Raw genomic sequence first — 12709 nt, forward strand, 5'->3', positions numbered from 1 at the left:
AAAATAAAACAAATTTAGTTTTTATATATACAGATAAGGTAAAGAATTTATAAAACACGGATTTCATATCAACAAAAATAATTAATCAATAATTATGAAATTTTTTTTTTTAACTTTCATCAAAGGTTTTAGACTATGCATCTTTATTTTGGGTCTTGGGCTATGTAAAGCCCATCAAAGACAATAAAGTATACCCAACGGTTGGATTGTTGACAAGGTATGTTATTATTTATTTTTTGGTAATTTATTATTATTATTATTATTATTATTATTATTATTATTATTATTATTATTCATCATTTTTGGCCCATTTAATAATGGGCCTCCAACTAGCTAACAGCAGCCCACCCAAAACACCACTCAAACCCTAACCCTAATAACCCTCTCACCATATGAACCCTCCGCTTCCAAATTCATTGAGTTCCAGCGTAGCTTCCCCCTTCTGCCGTCCGCAAAGATGCAGATCTTCGTGAAAACCCTAACGGGGAAGACCATCACCCTCGAGGTGGAGTCTTCCGACACCATCGACAACGTCAAGGCCAAGATCCAGGACAAGGAAGGCATCCCACCGGACCAGCAGCGTCTCATCTTCGCCGGCAAGCAGCTCGAGGACGGTCGCACCCTCGCCGACTACAACATCCAGAAGGAATCCACCCTCCACCTTGTCCTCCGCCTCCGTGGTGGCGCCAAGAAGAGGAAGAAGAAGACCTACACCAAGCCTAAGAAGATCAAGCACAAGCATAAGAAGGTGAAGCTCGCCATCCTTCAGTTCTATAAGATCGATGACAGTGGTAAGGTTCAGAGGCTTAGGAAGGAGTGCCCTAACGCTGAGTGCGGTGCTGGAACTTTCATGGCCAACCACTTTGATCGCCATTACTGCGGAAAGTGTGGCCTCACCTATGTTTACCAGAAGGCTGCTGCGTAATTTCGTTTAATTTTCTGTCATTTAGGGTTTTACTCTTTAAATTTTAATTTCTCATGTGTTAGTTTCGGGTTCTATTCGGTGTTTCGGTTTTGGAACGAGACTGCTATGTTAAAGGCTTAAAAATTTTGAGGATTTTTATGTGATTAAATTTCTTTTGCGATTTTGTTTTGTTCTACCCTACGAATTAATGGTTTGTTGAGGTTAGCTTATTAGATTCTCAGTATTTTGTTTGCTTAATATTATTTTTGGGCTTAATATTATTTTTGGGTGCTATGGAATTATCGAATAGAATAGAACATGACAGATTGAGCTTTTAGGCGGGGTTATGATTGCAAAGTACTTCCCTTGTGCTTCAATTTTAAGCTTCAAATGTCTCTGCACCTGAAAAATTATGATCCAAATTGATTCAACATATTATGCTCCAATTTCAATTTAGATCATATATTATATTATAAGGTATTGGTAGCTAATTAAGCTACCTAACTCAATTTGCTCATCAAGTTTCTTCTGTACTTCCATTTGCATTTGGAGAGCCTCAGCAATTTGCATGCTTCTCTTGAATATAACATTTGATCAATGAAATTTTTAATACCAATTAGAAAAAACATTCAACTACTTTGATCAATGTTCTAACTATTATAATTATTACTCAGTCATCTCATTCTGTGTCCCAATACTTTCTTCCCTGTTGCTACAAGGACCTTCACTGTTCTTCAATTCTCTGCAATCTGTACCAAAGAGAAAAAAAATGATCATTGACCAGAACAAGTTATTGTCAAAGCAGATTTCTAGTTGTAGTTGGCTTTTCCCAAGTCTATATTTCTGCAATGACCAGAAAAAAAACACACAATATGTTGGTAAAAGAAAAGAACTCCTGATTTGGAATCAGTGAAAGTAACAAGAAAAGGGAAATGCCTAATACAGATACATTAGCCTAAGATGTTTAATTATCTCAAAAATACTAAACTAGAAAGGTATTGTTTTGTAGTTTGTACTATATACTCACTTTCTGAACCTCCAAGCTGATTAATTGCCTCGATGAATCTTTGGTGAAGTTCAGGAGTCCATTTGAGTCTTGGCTTTGCATCAGTTGAGAGAACCAATTGTATACTATTTTGCACATTTTCCATTGTTTGTTGCTTCTTTCAGGAAAGAGTTACACTGTGGAGTTACACAATAGAAAATTTTCAATGAAAGAATGAAACCTTTTTTAGCTACGTATGACTATATATGATCTATATATGTGGAAGCTCTATAGTTTATCTTATATTATATATATAATATAAATTGGAGTGGTCGTTATGTCCCATGATTTCATTCTCATATCAGGAAGCATAAGTGGGGTTATGTTGGCAGAATGTATGCCATCACCTCATTCTCAATATCTGAGTCATAAAAGGAGAGAAAAGAGGGAAAGTGTAAGGTTTGGTTTTATCTTGCTGTTTTCCCACTTCCCCTCTCTTTCTCTAAGGTAGAGTCCTCTAAAAGTATGATTTTGATTGCTTGTTTCTGTTACTGTGAATGCTCAATTCAGCTACTAATACTGTAATACATGTGTTAAATGAAATCAAACCAGACTTATCTGTTGAATGTTGTGTGTTGGTTGTTTTCACGTATGAGTAGAATCTATGTTGTTTTATACCTTGTTAGAATAAACTGTAAAAAGTAACATCTCGAAACATGTTTGGATATGGATTCTATTGGAAAATCGGCTATTTTGTTTCTAATTCTCATCCTGTTGTTTTCACCTCAATAAGCGGATTTAAAACACAGTTAATTCCTTACGGTGTTAAAACTTTATATAATAGTTAAAACTAGCACAATTTTCATGTGTAGTTGTCTGATCAAACTATTTGTTGCCTCATGTTAGTTGTAAGCTATATTCCAATTTTGAATAGACTGAAAGCTAGTCATAGTAGTTGAACTAATAATTGCATTTAACGAATGTCAAAATGAATTTCATGTAGTTAACATTTATGCTGCATACTGTCCTGAATTTCATGTGGTTAACATTTACCAATTTTAGCAAAAGAAACAGAACTTGAGCAAAGGATGGCGTCATTTTATGAAAAATTGCACATAAAATTACTCAGGAAAAATTTGCCATTCCTACCAATTACATTCATATCGAACACACTTGAAGGAGTAAGTTTTTTGAATAATTGTGGACATTAAACTTTATCAAATTAACCGTTTAATTAAGGTAATCAATACTTCATAAGTTTTATAAATTTAAAATTGATTTTTTTTTTCCTACAATGGAGGCCAAACACAAGTAAGTAAATATACAAATGGGTCATGACCAGAAACACACAAAAAATATCCAAATGGGTAAAATACTATTTTGATCTTTAATATTTATGTTAAGTTTTAATTTAGTTTATAGGGTTTTAAACGTTCAATTTCAGTTCTAAAAAATTTTAAATGAGTTTAATATTGTTCCATTGTTAGTTTATTTAAAGAGTTAATAATGTTCGATATTATAAAGTAAGTAAAATCGACCATTAATATAAAAGCTTTTTTTTATTATGGAGCATTGATGATTGATTGCTAAGATTTGAGATTCTGTAAAAGAAGAATGAGAATAAGAAGTGTTACAAAAAAGTTTTTGTTATGTTTCTTTAACACACAAAAATAAAAAGATAATTAACTTAACTAATAACATTGTTAATTAACTTAACTAATAACATTGTTAATATCCATGTCATTCATTTGGTTAACTATTCATATTAAATTTAACAGGATGATAATATTAAACTTGTTTAAATTTTTTTAGGATAAAAATAAAATGTTTAAAATGTTAAAAATCAATTAACATTTAACCAAAACATTAGAAATCAAAATAATACTTTACCTTATTCAAAATTTTTAAACGTTTTTTGCTAAATAAAGAGTTACTCTTTTTGTTAATTAAACAAATTTTAATTCTCTATTTATTATAGTTTATATCATCAATGGTTTATATTTAGGATTAAATTTACAATTTATATTTTTTTAACCTTTAATATAGCAAGTTAATTTTTAAAGTGCTTGTATTCTTCACTTTCTCATATTTAGCATTCCCATCAAGATTGATTGGTTCCACTTTTAAGAGGACTATATATCTTACAATGTATATATTTTTTGAACTTAATTGTCTTTTATTAAAATTTGATAGAATATTTGCTTTATATATATTAAAAATTTAATTTAATTTTAATGTATTGTTAGTATAAATTAATTTTATACTTACATACAATTACGTAATGCATATTAACAAAATTAATTACTTTTTACATTAATTACGTAAATAATTATTTAAAAAATGGATATAATTGCATAACTATGTAAATTTTTTTATACTGCATCAGAATTAAACTCTTAAAAACTTTATTAAAAGCCATGTAAACATGTATGAGAGTAAATCTAAAATTCACTTAGACCAATCTGATGTTTACTTTTAACTTTTTATCTTTATTTTGCCACTCTTATGTGCGAATCTTTGTTGAGAAAAAGGTTTAACTGTATTAAGAGTGAATGTTAAGATTATTATTAATAATATTTTTTTGATATTTTGTTTTAACAAATACATGACACACATATCTCTCTCTTAAACTTTACGTATTTTTGATAAAAAAAACCTAATTAATAAGTGAAAATTCAGATGCAGTGATATCTGAAAGTCATTAGATGATTTGACTAAATTTTCATCTAACGCTCTCAGATATTAACTTCACCTGAAGTCGACTTCACTTGAGTTTTCACCTAATTAATAACATTGAAGATTTAGTTAAACTCAATAAAACTCGAAGACTTATTGATGATGATAATTATCATAATAATGACACATTGTTTTTTGGTGCAATGACATAAATTTGTTGAGAAAGAAGTTTGCAAATAAAGCACGCTGCATGCACCGGTGTGTAATGCTGTAATTGCTTGGAAACTATAACGAAATTATCGATCTCTCTCTGTGTTGAGCAAAATAAATCTAATAAACTTGAGAGCAAAGCGACATTAATACCAATCTCATCGATGTTAGAACATATTATGACATTGCTTCAACACTTTTTAATTTTCTATTTTATTATTATTGTTTGTTGTTTTCTTTTGGTGTTGGAAATGGAAAAGACTGAATCTGAAATCTCAATTGCGTCATTGATATGGAAGCAAATGCAATAAAGTGGCTCTCTTCATCACTATTCACTAGCTAGGAGGAGAAGAAGGGGACCACCTCCCTCCATATTCATTATTCATTGCATTTCACCAAAAGAACTTCGTAGGACCCCCACAAAAGAGAAAAAAAAAATTGTGGCAGTAATTAATTGATGCATGCATTAACTTAGGCCTATACTATATACCATACACTATACAGTAATAGTAGCAAGCTAAGGTGCCCTTGTTTAAGTGGTTATAGCCTTGTCCACATTTTGGTCTTAATCAGCACATAAATTTGAAATATACATCAATCACATACACTTCTCTTATCCTCTTAGAAGATGAGGTGAATCTCTAGTGTTGGATTTCTTGAGCTATTTTGGCCCTTCACTATAGATATGTGTGGATAACACCATACAGTACTCATTTGTCTCTTTTCTAATATATATATATATATATATATATATATATATATATATATATATATATATATATTATAATAAGAGCAGTTCAAACCTCACAAAATATCTTCATGCATCCCTCCTTGTACTTTTTTTTTCTTTTTATATTATTTGTGTTTGTTTGTTTTCCTCTATTCATTCCTTTTCTAATTTGTTCTCTTTGATAATTTGTCCAAACTCCAAACATACAATTTTTTTCTCTTTTTTCTTCTCTTGCAATAGCACACAGTACAATAATATAATAATATGTATCACAGTCACCAGTATCCTCTTCCTTGTTTGTATTGCCACCCACACAGCTATATCAGGATGGTATATATAGATGTGTTCCTTATTCTATTTTTTCCCTTCTTTCTATTTGTGTACATTTTGGACATTTGTTCTAATTTAGTACTAATTATTATTTTATATTGACATGCATGGAAAATAATAATAATGCAGGTTCAGAATCTTATAGAGAGATGCTTGCTGTTTCATATGAGTCAAGATCAGTGCATAAAGGCACTAGCTGAACATGCAGGAATCAAGCCACTTGTTACACTTACAGGTCCATATTATATAAACCTTATTATTATTAATGAGTTTTCAATTTCATCACTATGTACATATATATGTATTTATCTGCATGTTGTGAAATTAAGTCTATGTTACAAATTTGTGCAGTGTGGAAAGAACTGCAAAAGGAGAATAAGGAATTCTTTAGGGACTATTTTCAAGTTACTACTCCCACCAGAAGGCCATTCTTCAGTAAGAGATCTGATCTAATTAAATAACCTTCCATTATATAAATTAAAAAGAAAATGTATAGAGATTTATATATGCAGGCTATAACTGAGGTTTCTTAATTCTTATCATTATTAGTGATATGAGAATTGGAAGATATTTATAATGATCTGATGGTGGGTTGTCTAAATTTTACATTTCAGGTAGATATTGTAAAAGGGGACCAAGTTCAGCAAGAAGGAAAAACTGGAAATAATAATGTATAATTAATAATCATCGGATAATTATAATTAATCCAAAAAGGGAATGAAGGAATAGTGATTTATATATAGCTGATGATGATGAATGGTAAAAATTAATTAGTTAATGATGGTTTGATCATGTGGACTACTGCTGCTTAAGTAAACAGCTATATATATAGTTAGTATCCAATTGAATATTGATTGATGATGATGTATTATTATTTGTAGCAAGAAATTAAAAGTGATGAATAAGATATCTATATACCCTACTACTTTGTGAAATTACCACGTAATATAGAGAAATTTTGAGAAATTTTGACATTATCAGAACTCAGAAGATATATATAAATTAAGCAATAAGAATTTGTGTGATCCTAAGACAACTGAGATTGGGCGTACTAGTACTAGGAAAAATTACATAGCATTTTCTAAACTCAAAATTTCTAATAATTTCCTTTTCCATTCTGTTTTTTTTTTTTTTTTTTTTTTTTTTTTTTTTTTTTAAAGAATGATTCTGAGAACATCTTTTTATTTCTTCACTTGAACGGTGCATTTATCATAGAATTCTCTAGATTCTTTCTTCCACGTCGATCTTCACCTTCTTCAATATTCACCTGTCAAATTAACATTTAATTTCAAATAACATATAATATGTATTATGTAGTACTATAGTTAAATTTTGATACCGTCTAAAAGAATTCATCCAATCATATAATTATATTTGAGTTTAGATAATTCTTTAGAACAAAATCCCTTTTAAAATAAAAAAATTGATAAAATAATAGATTAAAATGAGAAGTTAATTATTATTGAATTTATAATTTTTGTTATATATAATTTTATCATCTTAATTTAAAATAATTAACTAAATTCTATTATTTTACCAATTTTTTTATTTCAAAAAAGTTTAATCTAATTTTTAAATAATGAATTTAAAAATTGACTATTTTTTTAATACAATAATAACTAATTGATTTTTGTAAATTTATTAATAGTAGATCAAAATTAGAAGTGAAATTCGAATTCAAAATTTAAAAGAAAATGAAATGACTATACTATTTGAATTATAATTCGTTGCCTAAATTACCAGAGATTTGATATATAAGAAGTTACAACTCATATTTCAAATTATGCTTTTAATTGTACCTTATTATTATTAGCAAGTTGGGGTGTGTGGGTAGAGCGCTCTTCGTCAATTTCATCATCTCCTCTTCTATACTCAGATGGGGGGAAATTGGCCCACTGAAAAAAATCATCATCACCATCACCAAATTCATCTTTCAAAATAATCTTTTCTCTACACAAAATACTCGGGCATATATATATACACACACACTCCAATCTAAAATGCCTGTCATGCTTGTCTCAAATCATTTTTTTGAAAAAAAATAAAATGATTCATTTAAATTCAAAGCATGGAAGGTAATTTAAGAGTGATCAGTACATTTTTTGCAGCAGTACTGAAAGCTTCCTTGTGGGCCATTTCAGGGTTTTCAGCTTTAAGCCTCTTAATCTCTTCTCTGCATTATTAATCAATTAAACTAATAAGTTCCAATTGGATAGAATTAATTAATGATAATTCACAAGAAAATCTCTGTGTAATTAAATTAAAGACTATAAACATTACTTGATGAAACAGTTATAAGCCGAGGGTGTTCGCTGTTTCTTTTCTGGTGCTGTAGATCCAAAAATCATCTCGTCATATAAAAAAAACAGTGCAACTACGTATTTTTTAATGTGAAAACTCAGGTGAACTTCACGAGAAGTTGATAGTTGAGAGCCGTAAGATGAAAATTTAGTCAAATTAGTCAAACCATCTAACAGCTCTCACCTATCAACTTCACCGTCCTTTAAATTAGGAAATTATATTCATGCTTACTCACGTTTATTGGGAGCAGAATCAGTTGTGAATGGAGTAGTTACATTATTATTGGCTTCCTCACAATCATTATAATTATTAAGAGTGTTCAAAGTGCTAATCTTGTTGCCATCCTCAATATTTATCTGCATTATTAAGAACTCATGAATTAATGAATGAATAATGAGCATATGATGATGACAAACAATGCAATTGTATGTACCTGATTGGAAGGGGTTACCAGAGAAGGAAGAAAGGAAGGTTTGATCATGTTGACAGAGAGAATGGTTGAGCAGTGGCCGCATCTGACACTGAGAACCGCCATTGACATGCTGGTGCATGGCACACTGACCACTAAAATGGATGAACACAATCCACATTGCACGTAACATATCTCTTCAGGAACATCAAACACATGCCTCACTAGTGTTCTATTTGATGACATGCTTAATATTAATTAATTATATCAGAGTGATGAGGAGATAGAAAAGTAATGGAAACGAATTGAAGCATTTATATATATACTGCATATAGATATAGTTGAAGAAGCTAATTAATAGTTTAATTTGAAAATGGACAATAATAATCATATATCATGTGCATCTTCTTCCTTTTTGTATGCTGCTTTAATTTCCACTGCCGCACTCAACTCCAACATTCATCCTAACAATCAGGACACACTTTCTTTTTCCCTTCTACTTCTTTAAATGGATATAATTTTACAAATCATTTTTACCTGGTAATTAATTAATATTCATGTGTAAACAATTGAAAACCTCCATTAATTAATTATTTGACTTGTTTAATTTGAGAAGCTTAATTAATAATATAATCTGCAGCTAATCAATTTCATCAGTATAGTTATGTTTACAATAATTAGGGTATATACAACATTAATAAATTTATTTAAAAATTAATTTATTTAAGATAGAATAATCATGGCACATTAATGTAAGCAAGAAGTACAACTACGAAAAATATTATTTGTGATAAATAAAAGATACGTTTATTTTAACCACTGTGATAATATTTCGTGATAAATAAAAGATACACTCATTTATTTTTATCACGATTTAGTATTCATAGTTAAAATTTGATGGCTATATTCCGTTTTTGTGGTAGTGATGGTTCTAAACTCATGATATTCCCATAAAAGGTTGAATATTCATTAGTATTACAAAAAAAATTGAAGATATCTTAAAATTGATAAAGATAATATGATTAGTAGAATTTATTATTTTTGATAAGTAGTTAGTCATCAATATTAAAAAAACGAGAGTAAAAATACGTTATTGAATTATTAAACTAAAGAAATTAGATCGATGAATAAAAATAATAATAAAAAACAATAACTTCTATTTATTCTTTAATATTGTTTTATTGAAAATATCTTTGGAATTGACATAGGAACTTTTTCACGGGCTTCCAACATATGCATTATTTACAAGCTGAGGAGGGAGACTTTAATAGTAAATGAAAACTGGGCATGCTAGCATCATTGGAGACAAGTAACATCGTTAATATTGTTGCAATAATAAGCTTAATTAGCCATAGCTACGATCTAGCTGTGTATGTGTATGTGAATGGGAGGGCCAGCTGTTAGCACTAACCATGTGAATATAAGAAACTAACAAAATGAATAATGATATTGTGTAGTGTTTAGGGTTCAAGAACCGCATAAACATGTCAAGTAGTAGTGACACATACACATGCATAATACAAGTACCCTTTATTTCAAAATTTCTTCAAATTTGACGATTTGGCTTTATCCTAAATCATGCTGTCTGTTTATTTATTACGCGTCCCCAACCTAGTAAGCATAAGACATGCAAGTCTCATTCAACTTTTTTGGTTCATTAGCTAGTGTCTTTGAATTTTGGAACAATAATTCTTGTATGGAAATCAATTCAATATATAATTCCAAGTTTCGGGTCGGGATTCCATTTTCCAAAACAAGTAGCAGTAGTGAAGTAATTTCGACATAGTGAACTGTTCTCAACAAATCTCGTTGGTATTTAGTTACTATACTAATTAATTAAGTGACTAATAAACAATAGTCAGATATATATGATGAGTTCTATATATCCTAATAAATAATAAGACTAATAATGCAGTTTGAATTATTATTTAATTGGACAAAAATAAAAGTGCAACAATCCGGAAGCTTCTTTCCACATTTCCACGCATACACAGCAACAAATGATATACCCAAGGTATTTATTAGGCCTTGGAACCTTTTGAGTTTTGACTCGATCAAACTTTTGCAATTTACATAAAGTTATGAGAAAAAGTGTTAAGTGGACCCATTTTATTACATTTAAACTGCGTTTGTTTATATACACGAGACACACACTAAGATAAAGATACTAAAATATACGATTGTATTTGGTAGAAGAGATATTGACAAAAATAATGTGTCTAAAGATATTAAATTAGTGTATTTTGCGTTTATTCTGACAAGAATAACACAAATACATTAACAAAAGACACAATTTATTTTTTATTTTTTTTATTATTCTTGTTAATTTTTTATAATTATATTTTTTATCTTAAATTTTTTGAATGAAAAAATAAATTAGATTTTTATAATTTGTTCTAATTTATCACCAAACAAAATACAAAATATAAAATTTTGTATCTCTATTTATTAGTATCTTATCATATTTTATTCTCAGTGTCTTGTCGTGTACTGTTATAAAAAACAAACGCAGCCTTAGTTATGAAAAAAATATTTTGATATTTTAAGAATATTTTGATGGAGGAAGGAATCCGTTTTGTAAGTGAAACAAGGAACGGCGATGCATCTTCCTCGGCTGTTCGCACTTCGCAGCCTCAACTCTCTCCCTCTCACAGTCTCACCTAAAAGCCTTCTGTTTTATGGGTTTGGCAAAATAGAAATGTGGCAACTATTTTTTTTCCCTTAAAGCCCAAAGTTTGTAAACCGTCCAAAAATCGAAACTCTATTGTGTAGTAACACTGCGTTTGTTTAGTATTATGTTTATTAACGTAAGACTAGAATTAAAATTTCAACTCCTTCAATATTTTCAAAAAAATAGACACAAAAAATTAAATTTTTTAAAATAAAAACTAAAATTTTATTAATAATTTACTCCAAAAACACTTTCATTCCAAATTTCTAATTTTAAATTTATCTTTTCTTCTTTTATTACAATTTTAGGTCAATAAATATAATAATAAATCTCAAATCTTTAATTTTAGTCTCACTAATATCTTAAAATAAATACTGTCTTAAAGAATTAATTTTTTAAAATTTTTTTAATTTTAATTTTAAATCATAAATTATAAATGGTATCTTAAATATTAATTCTTTATGAAATGAGTTAAAAATATAATTTTCTAATAAAAAATTTAATATATATTGATTAATTAAAAATTAATTTTTTATATTTTTATTGTAGTAAATATAGATTTTTTTTTTGGTAGATGAATTCTTTGATTGTGGATTGTCAATATTGTATGTTAACGTAAGAATAATCGGCTAATCACGTCATATTTTCTATACTAACCTCTTAATAAGTCTTAATTAAAGGATCAAGCGATGAGTTACATATCAAATTATTAATCACGGTAACTAAAGTCTATAACTATTTTCAATAACATGGCAACTTCATTTTGTTGAGAATTATGATTAAAAAGATCACAAAATTTTATATTTATTTTAATTCTAAGGTATGATAAAATTATTGTTTTAGAAAAATATTTATTTTTATATTTAATTATTATAAGATTGATGGTAATAATTTTGTAGAATATAATAAAATTTATAAATTTTTTAATTAATAATAATAAAAAAAATTTAAACTCTCCTAAACTAAAAAAAAGGAAAAAAATAAGATTTGACAAATAATTTTTTTACTTAACTTGTTTTGAGTGAAAAGAATATATATATATATATATATATATATATATATATATATATATATATATATATATATATATATATATATATATCCATGAGACCATTAATAATCCAAAGTCAAGTACCACGTTAAATGGTTAGGAAACATTTCAAGTGTTTCGGGAGCATCAATACACCAATTATTTTAATCGTTAATTTTAATTAATATATATTATATATTTTTTATAATTCAAATTAACGGTTAAAACAACTGGTAGACCGATATTCTCAATACATTTAAAATACTTTTAAATGGTTATGACTTTATGTTATTGTGTGACAATGTATCATTATACATACCAATCATCATATATATATAAATATACAATTATTAACAATTAATTAACTCAAAATCGGTTAAAATTTAACCGTTCGCTTAAATATTAATATTAATAAAATTAATATAATAACTAAAAATTTGTAAATATTCTTTATATTTAACGT

At 28.2% G+C, this 12709-nt stretch overlaps 3 protein-coding genes across 3 annotated transcripts; 2 read left to right on the top strand and 1 right to left on the bottom strand.

Moving 5' to 3' along the window:
* Positions 1 to 389: 389 nt before the first annotated feature.
* On the top strand, positions 390 to 1085 carry LOC130970696 (ubiquitin-40S ribosomal protein S27a). The gene has a single exon (XM_057896856.1). It carries the CDS (start codon positions 458 to 460, stop codon positions 923 to 925), a length of 468 nt encoding a protein of 155 aa, XP_057752839.1. The 5' UTR covers positions 390 to 457; the 3' UTR covers positions 926 to 1085.
* Positions 1086 to 5559: 4474 nt separating this feature from the next.
* Positions 5560 to 6748, top strand: LOC130970132 (uncharacterized). The gene is made up of 4 exons (XM_057896127.1): positions 5560 to 5835; positions 5965 to 6070; positions 6187 to 6270; positions 6450 to 6748. The coding sequence occupies exons 1-4, from the start codon at positions 5770 to 5772 to the stop codon at positions 6500 to 6502; spliced, it is 309 nt and encodes a 102-aa protein (XP_057752110.1). The 5' UTR covers positions 5560 to 5769; the 3' UTR covers positions 6503 to 6748.
* Positions 6749 to 6938: 190 nt separating this feature from the next.
* On the bottom strand, positions 6939 to 8912 carry LOC130970131 (axial regulator YABBY 4-like). The gene is made up of 6 exons (XM_057896126.1): positions 8570 to 8912; positions 8372 to 8492; positions 8116 to 8164; positions 7933 to 8008; positions 7635 to 7730; positions 6939 to 7102 (listed from the first exon to the last, which is right to left on the bottom strand). Exons 1-6 carry the CDS (start codon positions 8789 to 8791, stop codon positions 7025 to 7027), a joined length of 642 nt encoding a protein of 213 aa, XP_057752109.1. The 5' UTR covers positions 8792 to 8912; the 3' UTR covers positions 6939 to 7024.
* Between the last annotated feature and the right edge of the window lie 3797 nt (positions 8913 to 12709).

The sequence above is a fragment of the Arachis stenosperma genome, chromosome 3 (genome assembly GCF_014773155.1).
Source record: "Arachis stenosperma cultivar V10309 chromosome 3, arast.V10309.gnm1.PFL2, whole genome shotgun sequence".
NCBI classification, from domain to species: Eukaryota; Viridiplantae; Streptophyta; class Magnoliopsida; order Fabales; family Fabaceae; genus Arachis; species Arachis stenosperma.